This window comes from Schistocerca americana, chromosome 5 (assembly GCF_021461395.2).
Source record: "Schistocerca americana isolate TAMUIC-IGC-003095 chromosome 5, iqSchAmer2.1, whole genome shotgun sequence".
Lineage (NCBI taxonomy): Eukaryota > Metazoa > Arthropoda > Insecta > Orthoptera > Acrididae > Schistocerca > Schistocerca americana.
In genome coordinates this window covers 524,823,877-524,842,153 of record NC_060123.1, presented here as the reverse complement: position 1 = coordinate 524,842,153, position 18,277 = coordinate 524,823,877, and the positions used below count along the sequence as shown (strand labels likewise).

At 43.3% G+C, this 18,277-nt stretch overlaps 1 protein-coding gene across 1 annotated transcript in view; it reads left to right on the top strand.

The window, feature by feature from the left end:
* Window positions 1-18,277, top strand: part of LOC124616483 (irregular chiasm C-roughest protein) — a 337,995-nt gene that overhangs the window by 128,911 nt on the left and 190,807 nt on the right. Inside the window, exon 4 of the mRNA XM_047144794.1 lies at window positions 16,244-16,427. Coding sequence (XP_047000750.1) covers window positions 16,244-16,427 — 184 coding nt within the window. The remainder of the gene's footprint in view (window positions 1-16,243; window positions 16,428-18,277) is intronic.

The window sequence follows — 18,277 nt, the reverse complement described above, 5'->3', positions numbered from 1 at the left end:
GGTTTAGAACAATTCTGTAGCCACTGATTATAGTTCTGGTTGCGAGTTTTAAGTTATGCGTTACTTCACGCTAGAATGTGTTCTGAAAGGTCGAATCTTTGAGAATATTCATCGCAGACACAAAAAGGGTGGTTACATAACATTCGTAGTCTACTGAAGTGCTTTAATTAGACTGAAAGCCCAGTGCTTCGCAGAAGCAGCAACTCTGTTCATTTACATAGAACTCAGTTCCACTTCTCTTAGGCCGTAGGGATGTAGACTATTTTTCTCGGACATCGTGTTCTGTTTACGCTTATCAAGGAATGTCACGGGATAGCGTGCGGGGAAGAATAGTCGTATATTTCAGAGGACAGCTACTGTAGATGTATGCTACCCTGCGACAAACAGAGCAGCAATTACAATTATCTCCGGCGGCGGATGTTTTGTTCTATAGCGGAGAATGTAATAGCATATTCTCCTCATTTGTTTGCGAGTTCCGTATTCTATTTCTTACAACTGGAAAATTACGCTTCTTTAATGCAATCTTTACGCAGAGAAACAACGTTCAGTGGAAGGGCTTCTGTGTTTCACGTAACAAAACCGCGTTTGTGAATATGAACTCAGATTTAATTATCTAACAAAATAGACGAGAATCCAATCTGCTGAATATATGCCAAAGGCAATTTCTATCTTCTGCTTTCAACAAGATTATTCAAGTTTCTATTTTGTTTGCTTATTTCTTGTAGTATAAATGCTTCTTTTCTATTTCTTTACACGCTCACTTCGTCAGCGGCAAATTGCTAGATTACATTCTCTCTTAACGGTTTCTTTATGTGTTTCAGCCTAGTTGTGTTGCAATGCTATGTCGTATTCCTGGGCCACAAGTTATTCCGTAGAGGTAATACGGTACATTTGCAACAAAGACTAACGTCTTATCAAAACCATTCACTTTTCTAGGGTTCTGTATCTCAATCAATAAAAAAGAATCGATTATAGGATCACTTTGTGTCCGTCTGTTTGTAATATTCTCGGATGTCTTTGAAGTCTCATGACCGATATCTTACGAGTATCGATATCGATAACTGGCCAAAACCGTGGAGATTCTCGATTTTATTGGTGGATGATCTATGCATATACATAACTGAGTTTTTGTGGAACCCTCATAATCTTTCTGCCACTTGACCAATCTTTTCCTGTAGGTGGTGTGACACTATTTATGGAACCACTATTATCTCTTATAACTTTTGTGATGTTCTTTTATATATGACTTGGGTTTGTTTTTGATAACATCTCCTACGATTGAATATCTTCATTGTTGTTCTACTACTCTGTATGTATTCGGTACTGCGGCCTGGGATTGATTGATCGCACGTAGGTGCTTCAAATGTTCTTTTATATATAACCTGGTTTGGTTTTTGCTAATATCTCTCACGATTGAAAATCTTGATTGCTGTTGTACGTTATACCGCCTGTATTTGTTACTGCGGCTTGGGTTTGATTGTTCGCATTTAGGTGCTTCAAATGGACAACGCCTAGTAATGCACAGTTGTCTCCAAACGTAACCTCAGGTTTGGTGGTTGCAGAAAGAGGAGATGCTTTTCTAAACACACAAATTTACTATTTTTCGATAAAACGGAATTACTTTACTAAGAAAAAATAAAGAATAATATGAAACTGTGGACTGAGACAACCCAAGGGTAGGTTCAGACGCCCGTTAAGAAAGCTTTTCTTCCTCGAGCACAATGTTCCCTATTATCGCGGTGAGTGTAATTTGTGTCGTATGTTACTTTAATGGACGTGATTCTACTGCAAGTTCATGTTTGTGTTATGAGATGATAGAGGAAGTGAATAAAATCCAGTGTCATTACACAGCCTACTCCTACCCCATTCGACAAAAGGGTCATATCGACGGTGTTGCACCCTCCCACTTCGTGATACACTGTGGAGTAATTTGTAATTTTATCCATGGAATTAGCGCTCAGTCTGTTGGTCACGAGCCTTTCATGATCATCTATTCTCCATTCCTAGATAATACTGACGATGGAAATGTCTTCCACCACCAGAAACAGAGCTGGCTACGACCGTGTCGAAAGTTACCGTTCAGCCCCGCGTTAGGAAGCGACTGGAAGGTCTTATAAATTAACAAGAGCGCTCGCAAAAAGATGTTGTACTTACCTACAGCAGAGGATGTTTAATCTGCCGCGATGTTTTGAATTTCCTAGAGGTCTTTGTCATAATTAAGCTCATCTTACTCAAATTGAACTTAGGGTTTGTAGTCATCACGAAACGAGCCGTAAGCTGATGTTCCCTGAAACATACGGTAGTAGAATTATAATTCTGATCAATGTCATACAGAAATTCGTAAGTGATTTGATAATAGTACAGGTAAACATGAAACTTGATGCACTATCGTTAAATGGAATTGGTCTCAATATTTTTACTTCTTAAACTCTGTATAGGAGAAAAACAAATACGATATCCGTACTGTTATTAATCATTTAGATTTAAATCACTCGGCAGTGGAACAAACCGAAACTCTAATGGGAATGAATCTTGCACCCCGAATTGAAGTGTGTGCAATTGTGAAACAATTCAGTCCGGCCAAGATGTTTTAAAACACTAGTCCATGACGTTCATGGAAACATTGGAAATGTATCTTAAATTATTTACGTCTACATGAAGGATTCACACCGAGGTTCGGAGGTTGCAATCGTCAGACAGATAATTATTGAATCAACTTACGTTGTCATGTACAACCTCAAATTGAATGTAGACGAGAAAAAATCCCTTGTATCCTTCATTGTAAAGAATTACGGCCGTAACAGAGTATGTACAGTGCTGAAGCAATTATTTGTGCGATATACGCTTAATTTAAGAGAACACGTCTGAAGTCGCCGGTAAATTTACAGAACTCACTGTCATCATAAAAATTTTCGAGAAAAGCCTGCCCGCATCTCGTGGTCGTGCGGTAGCGTTCTCTCTTCCCACGCCCGGGATCCCGGGTTCGATTCCCGGCGGGGTCAGGGATTTTCTCTGCCTCGTGATGGCTGGGTGTTGTGTGCTGTCCTTAGGTTAGTTACGTTTAAGTAGTTCTAAGTTCTAGGGGACTGATGACCATAGATGGTAAGTCCAATAGTGCTCAGAGCCAGTTTTGAGAAAAGCCTGAGACATGAGTATAAAACAAGCGGAACTCAGGATGAAATTAATTGTGCTTTGTTACTGGGGGAAAGATCAAGAGTGACTCACAAGTAAGTGCACTGAAAACATCACGGCACTCCCTCAGCAGGGGTTTGCCAACACACGCAGTGGCGACAGTGCATGAGCTGTAATTTTATGTGATATTTCCCCTTGTAAATCCCGAATTTTGCCTCGACGGATTTCTTCCATCACTATAATTTCATCACTGTAGTACTTCCTTGTAGCTGACTCCGCGAAATGTTTCTGATCTCTTTGTGGGAGTAATTGAAAATTGCGACGCATGTCTCTCTCCGGCAAGTCTTTACCATCACCAATAACCAGCAATAAAACCTTTGTGTCAACGCACTCATAAGGAAGATTCAGTCATTCTCAAAACTGAGCCATTGTCCGGGCGATGCAACATGTATCCGACGACAAGCCAACTATCGACATACGGGAAGAATGCTACACGACGACGACATTTGTACTTGCTACATACCAATGTCACCGTCGTAAATAACTATTACATTTACTCCCGTCCAACGGAACACACGTTTTCCAGCACTCTGCTGCTACGAAATCAATGTTCCGCGCACGGTCCAGCTGCAGGTTATTTGCCACTGGCAACCCCCGAACTTTTATCAAATGTCAAATGTTCACCTGTACCATGTGAATTTCTATGACGAATATTTTGTTATTTTATGTCCTTACTTGCTGTAAGGGATGAGTGTGGAGTGTGCCATAGTGCCACGGGGTATATATGGCACCTATTCTAGTAAGGAATTTGACAGCTCGACATGGTGCCTTTTCCTGCCACACACTAGCGTATAAAAATTAATAAGGAAAGAAACTTTCACGTGAGGAGTGACTGCCAAGTAGCGTGGCTCGTTCAGACTCGGACCATACACAGAAAGAAATTCTACAGTGTAAAGCAGAAGGGAACTGAAAGAATGAGACGAACAGCTAGACGAAAAACGAAAAGAGATGAAAATTTCATTCAGAAACAATAACTGCACAGAAAGAACAGCGACTCATGATGCTCCTTTTGCACATTACAAACGGTGATATATTGTTCTAAATATTATATGGGGTCACTATGAAGGGAATGCATGCTCTGCATTGTTCCTATGTGGGCATAGGTTTCTTAGGGAGTACTTGTGATGGGGCGTTCCATTTCTCCCACCAGCGCGGCTAACAACTCCCGGACATTCTCTTGTGCACTTGGACGTGCTGCAGAAAGTCTGACCCCGCATCCCACAGTACTCGATGGCATTTAAGCCGTACCATTCCCCGATTATCCTCTCATAACGAGAACCTCTCCACTTGGAGGTCTTCAGTGTGGTCGCTCATAATCATCCATAAGACGGAAGTGAACACTCAATGCACCCTGGAAAGACGCACATGAGGATTGAGTACAGTGTGGAATTAACGTTGATCGGGACTGTATCGTATTTAAAGCTTTGGAAGTCATACCCCCATGGAACATAAACCATCGTCACGCTATAAATGCACACCATCAAAACGATAATGTTTGACGGTGCTGGACGTATCCTCATGTGGGGAGAACTAGGAAAACGTAAGGGATCCACGAACATTGTCGAAAATGATAGTTTAGTTGGTCCAGGTGTTATGGTACTGAGAGACATAATGTAGCATAGGCGTACGGAACTCCAAATGTTTGAACACTCGCCGGTCAACTTTATTGTGACACTGTACTCCTTGCTCATATTGCGATTTTCAAATGACACATTCGACCCTGAATTCCTTTGTATGGATGGCAATGCGCGACCACATCGAACAGCGCAGGTCGAGGAGATCTTGAAACGAAAGTTACTGACTTGCTCGTTCCCCCGACTTAACTCTCGTCGAACACATGCGGGATGTGTTGGGGAGAAGTTTGCAGCATGTGAACACACTCTTGACTATCCGGCAGTTTTCAATCGCTCTCGTGAAGAATTGGAACGGTCTGTCACAAGAATTCCTTACCTAACTTGTGGTGAGCATGGGAGCATGTTGCAGAACGTGCACTGCAGTCCGTGTTGATCACATACCCTATGAAGGCCCGCGCCCAACCTTTCGTAATGTCCAGTTGGCCATGAGGCATCGGTGTTATTTTAGTGTAATTATTGCCTTTAAGTAAAAGTGTAATTTCTGGACGTCCGCGTATTTCATTCAGTTACCTCCTGCACTATCCTGTAGCACTTCTTTTATGTACAGACCAAGTTTCATCGAAGTCTACTACCTGGGACTGACACATATGCGAATGTTACTTTCGATTTCAAATACTACACACCGGCGTAAATACGACTTACTACTTAGGGCCTGCTGTTTATTGTATATTATGAACAAGTATTATAGTTCACTTCGTAAACAGTGACTTTAGAGAGATTGGAGTTGTGGATTCCACTGAATTCTAAGGAATTCTTTTGAATCTCGATTTTTCGCGCACTTCTCAAAAGAACGTCACTTTAACACCGGTTGAGAAGCGTTGGTCCACTTCTCCATATTGCAAACTTACACACTCGTCTGTGAAACACATCAGCTAGAGATATTAATTAACAGTACGAGCTTAACAATGAAATTTCCGGTATAGGGTTCCACAAAATCTGTAAAATTGTACTCATTCATTTCGCTATATAGGTAAGTAACAGCTACACTACCGGGAATTCTGTTTTGCTACATCTACATCTTTATTCTGCATATCCCTGTGGATAGGGTGGCATGGGGTACTTCCTATTGTACCATTTCTGTGTAGTTCACAAAAAGAAGGATAGTAACTTGCTACGGCTACAATACCATTGCGTCACAAATGGTCAGACAATTCTTACACATACACTGTCCACTCACATTAATGTGACCGCCTGTCAAAAGCGCATTTCAGCGTGGACTCCTATGCGCCGTGCTGGAAGACAATCGGTTAGGTGCTGGAACGCACCGACAGGGATGTGCAGCCACCATGACTCCACAGCCGCACTATGTTTCTCGGTTGAGGATCCGTGGACGAACAGCTCGAGACCGATGGTCCCATAGTGTAAACACTGAGTTTAGATCTTGTGAGACTGGAGGCAAGAGCAGTACAATAAAATCATCTTGGTGCTCTTCGAACCACGCACGTGTCACTGCGAACTGCGTTACAGGTTGCATTGTCTTGCTCTTAGATGACATCGTGCCGAGGAAAAACAAACATGTGCATGCTTGTGTTGAGGCATTGTGCCTTTCAGAAAGGCCTAGGGGAATGCCACTAAAACATTACCCAGACATGACGACCATCCCCCGTCCCCCTTTCTCCGACCTGGACCCTTCTCATAATTGTTGCAGGATGTTTGCTTTCAGACGCTTCACACCCATTGGAACCCAAAACGTGATTCATTTGTAAAGGCCACATGCCACAGCTCACTGGATGTACTGGCGTGTAAATTGCAGCCTTCTCCGGCGATTAACACCAGTCGGCATGGGTGCATGAGTCAGGCGTCTGCCAGGGATGCCCATATGCAGTTGCGTTCGCTGAACATTCGTCAAGGAGAGACAGTTGATAGACCCTTGGTTCGTCTGGGCTGTTCACGCATACCATCTATGGCCCGTAGTGCACCTCATTGCCTCGTCGGCGGGTTTGGATGGCGCCATTTTGCCACGCACAGTATGCCTTAACAACGGCGGCCGACGGCAAGCGAATAATTTACAAACTTGTCCGTTTCGAAAATGCTTTTATCCTTGGTCCGAAGGCCAATGATGTTGTCGATTTGGACGCCAGATAAATCGTTCCGTCTCCACATTACGACAACGACTGCACTGTCCATCGCTCCCGACACGCTTTTCATATCCTGCACTACTAATGGTGCCTGCTGCCGTCTGTGGGTGGTTCAAATGGTTCTGAGCACTATGGGACTTAACTTCGAAGGTCATCAGTCCCCTAGAACTTAGAACTACTTAAACCTAACTAAGGACATCACACACATCCATGCCCGGGGCAGGATTCGAACCTGCGACCGTAGCGGTCGCGTAGTTCCAGACTGTAGCGCCTAGAACTGCTCGGCCACCCCGACCGGCTCTGTGAGTGGTCATTGAACGTTGATGTCGAACACAGGTGGTGGTCACATGTATGTGATTGTACCATGTATTTGGGTGTAAGAAGCTTAATAGCAGGGACATCAGGTGCAGACTTCTGCAGATTTGTAGGGTAATGAGAAAATGTGTAAATCCTCAAGGGCGACTGCATCAAAAACACTAACTCTCTTCATCGTAGATTAATAGAAAATACGACTAACAGGGGATATTGAACGTACATAAATAATCGTTACTGCAAGAGAGCGTCTCGGATATGTTGAAAAACTGGATAGGATTCTTGACAACTACCCAGCTGGTGTTTATTTACAATTTTCCAGGAATCGCTGTTTAGCCTCTATGAATGTACCGCAGTCTCCTATGTGTATGCGCTTGTAGGGATGACGAGGACAAGATTAGATCAACTCACACACACACACACACACACACACACACACACACAAACCCGTTCTGTAAACTATCTCAGCGCCCGAGACGTTTGTAGTGTCCGTACTTGTCGCTTTTCCTGCCGTAAAAGGGTTCCAGGGTTTTTTATCTTGAAATTTGTCGTTGTCGTGGCTTTTGGGGTTCGGAGATGAGTTATTAAGCTCATAGAACCAACAGGAAATCTTCCCCCGCTCCAGTGGCTGGGTCCCTGTGTCATGCACTTCACTGCGTTTTGCAGAGTATGCGGAGAAGATGAATTGTTTCTCGACATATACTATTGGATTATTGCTCATCCACGGTGTAACACGTAATGCCAGTTTTACCTGACATTAAATTATACTACATAACACTTTTATATGTTCGTGTATTTTATAGCTCTTGTCAACATTCATAGATAGCTCTGCCCATAGTATCTGCGAGCTTGAGCAGAAGGGGCTCCAATTCAGATATTCACTTGAATAATTTGCCGTGTGTAAAAGCAAAGAAATTAAAGTATATACTGTGTCAGACTCATATTACAAATGAAAAGAAAGGACAGGTAGAAACCCAGTAGCGACAAATTCGATATCTCTCACTAATAATGTTAGGACTCCTCTGACCTGTCCTGCATCCAGAGATCACCGAAGTTTAATTTAGTATTATCAACAGAAATTTGCTGCTACATAATGAGAAAAGTTCATCTGTCGTCAGTATTTAGACTACTACTTCTCAGTTGAGAGCCAACACTCAACAGGACTTTAGTAATCTCAACTAGGTAGATGGATAATTTTAAGCCTAGCAATACCAACGGTTATTCAGTAACGTGCATTACACACGGGGATACTTCATCACCACCGCAGAAAACTTTAAGAAATAATAATGTTGACTGCTTTTAATGAATTTATCTACCGAACTCTGCAACTTTTGTAAATTCTTTTCAGTCAAACATAGTATAAAAATTTAAGTGTAGTAAAAGCAGTTGTAGTAGTACTAGTAGATGTGTCATTACACAATAAATGCCATATTAAATATTTTCAGGTTCTGTACCGTCCATTACATAAATATCTCTCCACAACGTGTATTTTTAACAAAGGTCTACAACAATTAATGAACCTGGTAACTAATTTTTGTAGTGGTCATATGGTGACATTATATGTTATTGAAAATAGTGTGACATTGCTGAGGCAATGATCAGATATTTTCAGGATCTTGAACCTACCAACACATCGTCAAATCTTTAATATTGTACGTTTTTAATAACAGTCATAAACGTTAGGGAGTTTTACGATTGTGACTATTGCATCACAGCTGATCAAAGCTTCAAATGCCTCACAATGCAGAGTCACAGGTATTTCATTACGCAGCAACCATGTGAGTGGCGCAATTGTATCTGATTCCATACAAACTTACGAGTCGTTAGCGACTTTCCATTCCCCGACCAGATGTACTGTTGCCTTTCAATAATTTTGTATGTATAATCTGTAGAACTGTTTAATCACTATGCCAGTTCTCGATGAGGTGAGGTACACGTTTGTTACATCGAAACGCGAACAATGCAGATTATTCTGTCATATTATGAGGGCTCCAGTGCATAGCGACATACATTTCCCGTAACAAGAATGCTACTACCGAGAAGAATATTAATGAATATGTTCAGTTCGTAGAACGTGTGCGAGGACCATGGAAGTTTCCACAGTAGTACAGTTTAAACAGCTCAGAGACGTTCGTTGTGGAAAAGCACCACAAATTTTATACCAGGAAAACTATTTGCATGTGTCAGTATTGCGGATACTGCACTTGTCTGCTAAACTTAAAGACGAAACTAATTTTCTCACGTTGTGTCACTGCCAAATAACACAGATCGATGAAGCTTAGACTGTGCGTAGAAGGAACTGCTACAGTGTAATACAGAAGGTAACAGAAAGAACGACAAAATGCTACAAACAGAAATGACACCTTTATTCAAACACAATAATTAGACTGAAGTCACCACAATTCATAACTGCCCCCTGGACATTACGGAGAGTGGGACACGGTTCTTAATAGGGCGTGTGATCAACACTGACTGCAGTGCATGCTCTGTAACGTGCTCTCATTCTGGCCACAAGGTTGTTAAAGGCTTCTTGTGGTAGGGGGTTCCATTTCTCCACCAGTGCGAATGACTACTGCTGCATGGTCGTTGATGCCTGCGGACGTGCTCCAACAAGTCTCCCCAAGGCATCCCACACATGCTCGGTACGATATGAGTTGGGGAAACGGCAGGCTAGTCCGTTCACCGAATATCCCATTATTGCACGAGATACTCCTCGTACGCTGTTCTACATCTACATCTATACTCCGCAAGCCACCTGATGGGGTGTGGCGGAGGGTATCTTGAGTACCTCTATCGGTTCTCCCTTCTATTGCAGTCTCGTATTGTTCGTGGAGAGAAAGATTGTCGGTATGCCTCTGTGTGGGCTCTAATCTCTCCGATTTTATCCTCATAGTCTCTTCGCGAGATATACGTAGGAGGGAGCAATATACTGTTTGACTTCTCGGTGAAGGTATGTTCTCGAAACTTCAACGAAAGCCCGTACCGAGCTACTGAGCGTCTCTCTTGCAGAGTCTTCCAATGGGGTCTATCTATCATCTCCGTAACGCTTTCGCGACTACTAAATGATCCTGTAACGAAGCGTGCTGCTTTCTGTTGGATCTTCCCTATCTCTTCTATCAACCCTATCTGGTACGGATCCCATACCAGTGAGCAGTATTCAAGCAGTGGGCAAACAAGTGTACTGTAACCTACTTCCTTTGTTTTCGGACTGCATTTCCTTAGGATTCTTCCAATGAATCTCAGTCTGGCATCTGCTTTACCGACGATTAATTTTATATGGTAATTCCATTTTAGATCACTCCTAATGCCTACTCCCAGATAATTTATGGAATTAACTGCTTCCAGTTGCTGACCTGCTATATTGTAGCTAAATGATAAAGGATCTTTCTTTCTTTGTATTCGCAGCACATTACACTTGTCAAAATTGAGACTCAGTTGCCATTCCCTTCACCATGCATCAATTCGTTGCAGATCCTCCTGCATTTCAGTACAATTTTCCATTGTTACAACCTCTCGATATACTACAGCATCATCCGCAAAAAGCCTCAGTGTACATCTGATGTTATTCACACGGTCATTTATATATATTGTGAATAGCAACGGTCCTACGACACTCCCCTGCGGCACACCTAAAATCACTCTCTTCAAAAGACTTCTCTCCATTGAGAATGATATGCTGTGTTCTGTTATCTAGGAACTTCAATCCAAATCAGACAATTGGTCTGATAGTCCATATGGTCTTATTTTGTTCATTAAACGACAGTGAGGAACTGTATCAAACGCCTTGCGGGAGTCAAGAAACACGTCATCTACCTGTTCTGTGTGGTCGGGTTTTTTCATCCACAAAAATGAAGAAATGGCCGAATGCAACCGCTGAAAAGACTCACATGTGGAAGGAGGACTCTGATCGATGACGTGCCAGCGAGACGTCTGAGCAGTACTGATGTGTAAGGTTATTCCGCCACATTTGTAGAAGATGCCTTCCACTTCTTAGGATCCAAAAGCTTTTGTAATATGTACTCACCATGTTGATTATTGAAATTTTCTCAGTCGCGTGGTTGTAATTACATTCAGAACACTTGCGTCTTTAACGGCTGTATTTATCAGCAATTGGATGTGTTCTGTTTGCTTCTCCACTGGGTAAAAATATATGTTATTCAGTAGAAGAAGAAAAACAGGAGCAGCAAGCAGTGACACGAAGATGAATCAGGTGTCACGCCTAATCCCTGAAGATGAAGATGACGTAGATGTTGAAACGTGGCCATTAGGAATGTTCCGTGGAATAATGAGTAACTCGAATGAATTTAGGCCACAGTGACATTCACTTCACGTACTTTGACGCATATCGCGAAAGCTAGTTACAGTATTTCACAAACTAATGCACATAGCCTGCGATTTATATTCCCTGAGTAACAGCGTATCTGCATATTAGGGGATAGGTAATGCGAACAAATAACTCTCGCCCCTAAAGTTAGGTTAGCTGTTAAGGTCTGAATATCGAGGGGGACTGTGGCACTCTGCTGCTATCCCACGGAGTCGATCGAGATGTTTCGCGGGAGCGCTTCGTATGGAATGTGGTGTACTGGTGCACTACAGTCCTCATAATCGTCGTACTTACTTAATCTCCGCCTCGATTATTCGTAATGTACATATTTTACACTTTTCGTTCGGTTATTATACGTTTTCGCAGAATGCTTTTTTCTAGAGATTCGGAGTATTTTTAAGGCTCCGTTTCACTAGGGAATGTCAGGCAATCGGGCTACCAACTTAAGATCTTAACAGAAATTATGGCATCAGAACTGACCTAATATGTAAAACATAACTGACACAATAGGGCAATAGCAGACAAGATGAAAAAGCCCCATAAAAGGTATGACAGAAACAAGAATCAATTGAACAGTAAATTAGTGTAGACCAAGACGCGAAAGATCTTTAGGAAGACCAACTAAGAGATAGCCTGACAAATTTTGAAGGACACAGAATCGACCTCCTGGCACCACCCAAGCTAGTCCTTGAGTCTGAATTTCATCGCACTTATCTTAAAAGTATCATCTCCCACGATTCTCATTTGTGATTTAATCCTTTATTCGGCACACACACAAATATTGTGAAGAAAATGTTGTAACTTAAAATAGATATACATGATCATGTGAACAATTTCAGATACTGCGTTCCAAAATTCATTATGTTACCTGTAACATCCATTGCCCACAAAAGGGGCCTGGGTGTTGTAATAAATGTACTGCATTGTTGTTCCTATAACCGAGAAAACGGCTGCATTTTGCACTATTGCATCTGAAATGTCTTAAAACAATTCTATTTTGGTATAAAGCACAGAAAAATTCCACGTTTTCCGTATTTTATAGTCGGCTATCCCTGAGGACAAAGTTTCACTTTCCCTTTCGGTCCATACTCGAGCCAGGGACTAAAACTGTCATACTGTTTATTCTTCACTGCCAAAAGAGCTCCTATTTACCTCATCTTGGCTGGTCTTGTTTTACCTGAAAAGATAAGTCTATCTACAATGTCCAGAGTAAGAGTTTGACAACATATTTGTATAACTCAACATCAGAACCTTCTTTTTCAGTTTACAAGCAGTTTTCATTGCTCAATAAATAACAGTGCAACAAAATGGAGAGAAACTGCAAACCGATAATAGATGCTCATGTAACCTTGTGTGATGTCTGTCAAAGATGCGCACTATTCAGAAACTTTTCACCAGAGACAATACAATATCGCTATGTGTAAGAGATTCAACGTTGCTTGCAAGCACATTTACGCACTCATGGACGAAACTTGAAATATGTTGCAGAAAAACAGAAAAAGATGTTGCACAAAAACATTGCCTTATAAAGAATTAAAGTGCGAAATTTATTCATACTGAGGCACGTTGGAGTGTTGCGTCGGTTGCCTAGAGTCTACTGTATTGCTCCCATGCGTTGCTCCTCCCCATCGCATCCCCCTCACATTTAGTTACAAGTTGGCACAGTGGATAGGCCTTGAGAAACTGAACACAGATCGAGAAAACAGGAAGAAGTTGTGTGGAACTATGAAAAAAATAAGCAAAATATACAAACTCAGTAGTCCATTTGAAGATAGGCAAAATCAAGGATAATTTGAGCCCAGGAGCTCCGTGGTCCCGTGGTTAGCGTGAGCAGCTCCGGAACAAGAGGTCCTTGGTTCAAGCCTTCCCTGGAGTAAAAATTTTAATTTTTTATTTTCAGACAGTTATCAAAGTTCAGGCACTCACACAAAATCAACTTCGCACTACAAAATTCCAGTAGATGTTCAGATTTGCTTGGACTTATACAGGATTTGGCGGTCTACACACGGAAAAATTTGAAAACGTTAAAAACATGTTCTGACAGAATACAGGGAAAACTGTGCGTCTGTGAAACTGTTTCATTCATTTGTTGCAGTTTATGTGACAAGCTCTCATGTTTTCATCACTTTTTTGGGAGTGATTATCACATCCACAAGAAAACCTAAATCGGGCAAGGTAGAAGAATCTTTTTACCCATTCGCCAAGTGTACAAGTTAGGTGGGTCGACAACATATTCCTGTCATGTGACGCACATGCCGTCAGCCGTGTCGTATAGAATATATCAGACGTGTTTTCCTGTGCAGGAATCGGTTGACCTATGACGTTGTGATCAAATGTTTTCGGTTCCCATTGGAGAGGCACGTCCTTTCGTCTAGTAATCGCGCAGTTTTGCGATGCGGTCGCAAAACACAGACACTAAACTTATTACAGTGAACAGAGACTTCAATGAACGAACGGACAGATCATTACTTTGCGAAAATAAAGAAAGTAAAATTTTCACTCCAGGAAAGACTTGAACCAAGGACCTCTCGTTCCGCAGCTGGTCACGCTAACCACAGGACCACGGCGTTCCTGAGCGCACATTGTCCTTGATGTCGCTTATCTTGGAGATGGACTATTCAGTTCGTATATTTTGCTTATTTTTTTCATAGTTCCACAAAACTTCTTCCTGTTTTCTCGATTGATCTGTGTTCAGTTTTTCAAGACCCATCCACTGTGCCAACGTATAACTAAATCTGAGAGGGGTGCGATGGGGAGGTTCCCATGTCAGAGCATCAAAGCTTCTGCTTCTGCTTTGAGTAATTATGCATCTGAAACTTCCTGGCAGATAAAAACTGTGTGCCGGACTGCGACTCGAACTCGGGACTTTTGCCTTTCGCGGGCAAGTGCTCTACCGTCAGAGCTACCCAAGCACGACTCACGACCCGTCCTCATAGCTTCAGTTTTGCCAGTACCTTGTCTCCTACCTTCCAAACTTGCCCGCGAAAGGAAAGGTCCGAGTTCGAGTCTCGGTGCGCCACACAGTTTTAATCTGCCAGGGAGTTTCATACCAGCACACACTCCGCTGAACAGTGAAAATCTCGTTCTGAATTGTGCGTTTGTCTGTAAATGTTTGAATTGAAGTTTTTTAGCATTCATTTTACTACGTTCCATTGACGTGGGTAAGTGCACTGAACATTAGTTAGCAGTGGTGATTCACCAGGTTGCACGGTTAATGGATGCTCTAGCATTTCTAGTTGCCCCTACAGGCAGTGCGCTTGCTCAGCGAGAGCGAATCAATAAGAGCTCTGCATAATTCCTTTATTTCGAACTTCATGCCAGAGAAAATAAACACCGGTATATATATTGATCTGCAATATATCCAAATTCATTTGTGGAATGACAAAATCATCTACGTCCCATGTGGGTTTTTTCACAGCAGTCCTGAGCCCCGGCAGTTCGTAGTGAAAGGTCCTCCTACTCGAATTCAGGATTGAATCAGTCGTGATACACCATCGACGAGACCATCAGGTGAGATCCATCTTGTCACACCTTTCAATGGCGATTTTGTGTACGTCGGGCATAGTACGTGGTCGTTTTCTATATCCAAAAACAGTCAATCTAATGGATCCCACACATTGTGGTTTCGTTTCGTGTGCGAAGTACAGGCAGGTCACTCATTTCTGGTGATTCTATCAAGCTGAAGGAACGTCTTCACGAGAACAGCACGACGAGAAAGCGAGTTATCACCCATGAAGGTGAATATTTTATCTTGATGATGCCGCCCGGAGTGGCCGTGCGGTTCTAGGCGCTACAGTCTGGACCCGGGCGACCGCTACGTCGCAGGTTTGAATCCTGCCTCGGGCATGGATGTTTGTGATGTCCTTAGATTAGTTAGGTTTAATTAGTTCAAAGTTCTAGGCGACTGATGACCTCAGAAGTTAAGTCGCATAGTGCTCAGAGCCATTTTTTTTTGTCTTGATGGATAATAACTCTGCTCATAGTCACCCAGATGTTGGCGACATGGTCAAACTACGCTTGTGGAATCTCGTCCCTGTACCGTAGAGCTTTGGTATTACCCTCAACAGCCACGAGAGGTGTACGGTTGTTCCGTGCCATGCCAGAACCCCTCCCCACCACAACGTTGCAGCATGTGTGGGACATTGTCTTGGAGGCATTACCTATTACCGGGTGGTCTCTACGCACGTTGTCAGCGATAATCGGGGTACACCCGGTTGTTGAGTGGTCAGCGCAACAGAATGTCAATCCTAAGGGCCTGGTTCGGTTCCCGGCTGACTCGGAGATTTTCTGCGCTCAGGGACTGGGTGTTATGTTGTCCGAATCATCATCGTTTCATCTCCATCGATACGGCCATAATGGCATCGTAAAAATATATGAATATAATTATCCATTATGGCCGTATCACTGTAGGACATGGTGTAAAAAGATCTGAAGACGGTCATTACAGACTGAAACCGGTCATCGTCTAAAGAATTCATTTGTGATCAGAGACTGGAATAAAAAAGCATTTTACAGTTTGTACACGCGATTATGTCGTAGTTGGTGAGAATATTATTGATGATTAAAGTCTCTGTTACTTGTATCTGTAGAGTTTATTGAACATATTGGAGAAATGCTAAAAACTTATGCACCTGCACCGCCCTTTCAGTGTGAAGGACTCATGATGACTGAATACGTGTGTTTTGTGTGTGTGTGTGCCGCAGCCGGTGGGCATCTACGAGAAGAAGTACGAGTGGGCGGGCGCGCGCGACCAGGGCGACTGCAGCCTGCTGGTGCGCGCCGCGACGCTCGAGTTCGACGACGGCGAGTGGGAGTGCCAGGTGACGCCGTCCGACTACACGACGCAGGACGCGCTCACCTCCACGCCGGTGCGGCTCGTCGTGCGCGGTGAGTACACAGCAGCGGCACTTCGCACTCCCTTCTAAGTCTTGGGTTACAAAGCAGGAACCGAGTCACCCAACCCATATTGCTTTCGAATTATGTGGTTAATTACACTGCATATTAGCATTTTTGTCACAAAGAAGGTCAACGGTGGTCATTAGGTAAATAGTCGTTGCTGAATTCGGAAATGAAATGCGTATTTTTCTACCGGCATCAGTTTTCGTAATAGGGTGCCCTCTAGGTACACTGCACAAGAGAGTTAACGTATCACTTTTTTCGAACCCCTGCATTTGGCTTCCTATGGCGACGCGTATCTGTGAAATTTTGCTCGAAGACGCCTGCAAATTTACTCTCTTAGGTGCAGAAGTGTGGCGCCCTACCACGTCGCCTTGGGTTTCGGCGACGCCTCCATGATGGAGTATAGACACGACCAAGGTTGAAATCACGCAGAAAACGTTCCAGACACACCGCCACGCAGAATCGACACGATAAGCTTTCAGGAGGCTGCATTAACGGCGTCAGTGTAACCAAGCCTCTCCCAGGGACACAATTCACTGTCGAAAAAAGACATTCGCAGTGCACTATGTGGTGTCACCGCCAGACACCACACTTGCTAAGTGGTAGCCTTTAAATCGGCCGCGGTCCGGTAGTATACGTCGGACCCGCGTGTCGCCACTATCAGTGATTGCAGACCGTGCGCCGACACACGGCAGGTCTGGTCTAGAGAGACCCCCTAGCACTCGCCCCAGTTGTACAGCCGACTTTGCTAGCGATGGTTCACTCTCTACATACGTTCTCATTTACAGAGACGACAGTTTAGCATAGCCTTCAGCTACGTCATTTGCTACGACCTAGCAAGGCACCATATTCAGTTACTATAATTACTTCAATAATTTATTCTGAGCAGATAATATTGTGAATCATGTACCGTCAAGAGCGACGTTCATCATTAATGGATTAAAATTAAGTATCAAACTAATTAAGTCCGCTTGCTGAATTCTCATTCCTTGTCATGTTCCAGACCTCACGTCAGTATAGTTCTTCCCTCCTCACGCTAGCCTGCTTGAGCTAAAACGAGTGCATTTCGGCCTAAACTCGTAACACGGTGTTGGCTCTTCTGCTAACACAAAACAATCAGCATCAGGAAGACGTTCTAAAGAAGTTCTCAGACACAGCCTCATACGTTTCAACCGTTTTTGGACTGCATCCCCATTCAACGTGGTCGCAACTCTTTGGAGTGCAGCTCGACCTCAATTTTTGCCATCGTGTGTGGGCTGAAGCCAATAAGGACCTTTGAAAGTCATTCGACCAAATTTTAACGTGAGTCGAAGTAGGAAGGGGTGCATACGCTTTTTCAGCTCTCCTGTTTTGCCCTGTCCTGTGGCGTGATCATGCAGGAATGCAACGTTAACATGGCATAAAAAATCGGCAAAGAACTCCTCTGTATATATAAGAAACTTCGGTCTCGCTGCTGCTTTAGCGCCTATAATCCAATGTAACGGGTGCCGAAGGAGTTGCGATAATCTAAGGCGCTGGAGAAGTCCGAGGTTGAATTAGTGTCGATGTTTCTGACAGGTTCATCAGTAACGTACCCAACAAAGGTGCGGGTGGCATGAAAGGTGTTGCTCAACTGGCGGGGAGGGGACGGGTGTCACAGAGGGATGGTTCAAATGGCTCTGAGCACTGTGGGACTTAACTTCTGAGGTCATCAGTCCCCTAGAACTTAGAACTACTTAAGCCGAAGGACAATCACACACATACATGCCCGAGGCAGGATTCGAACCTGCGACCGTATCGGTCGCTCGGTTACACACTGTAGCGCCTAGAACCGCTCGGCCCTCCGGCCGGCACACAGA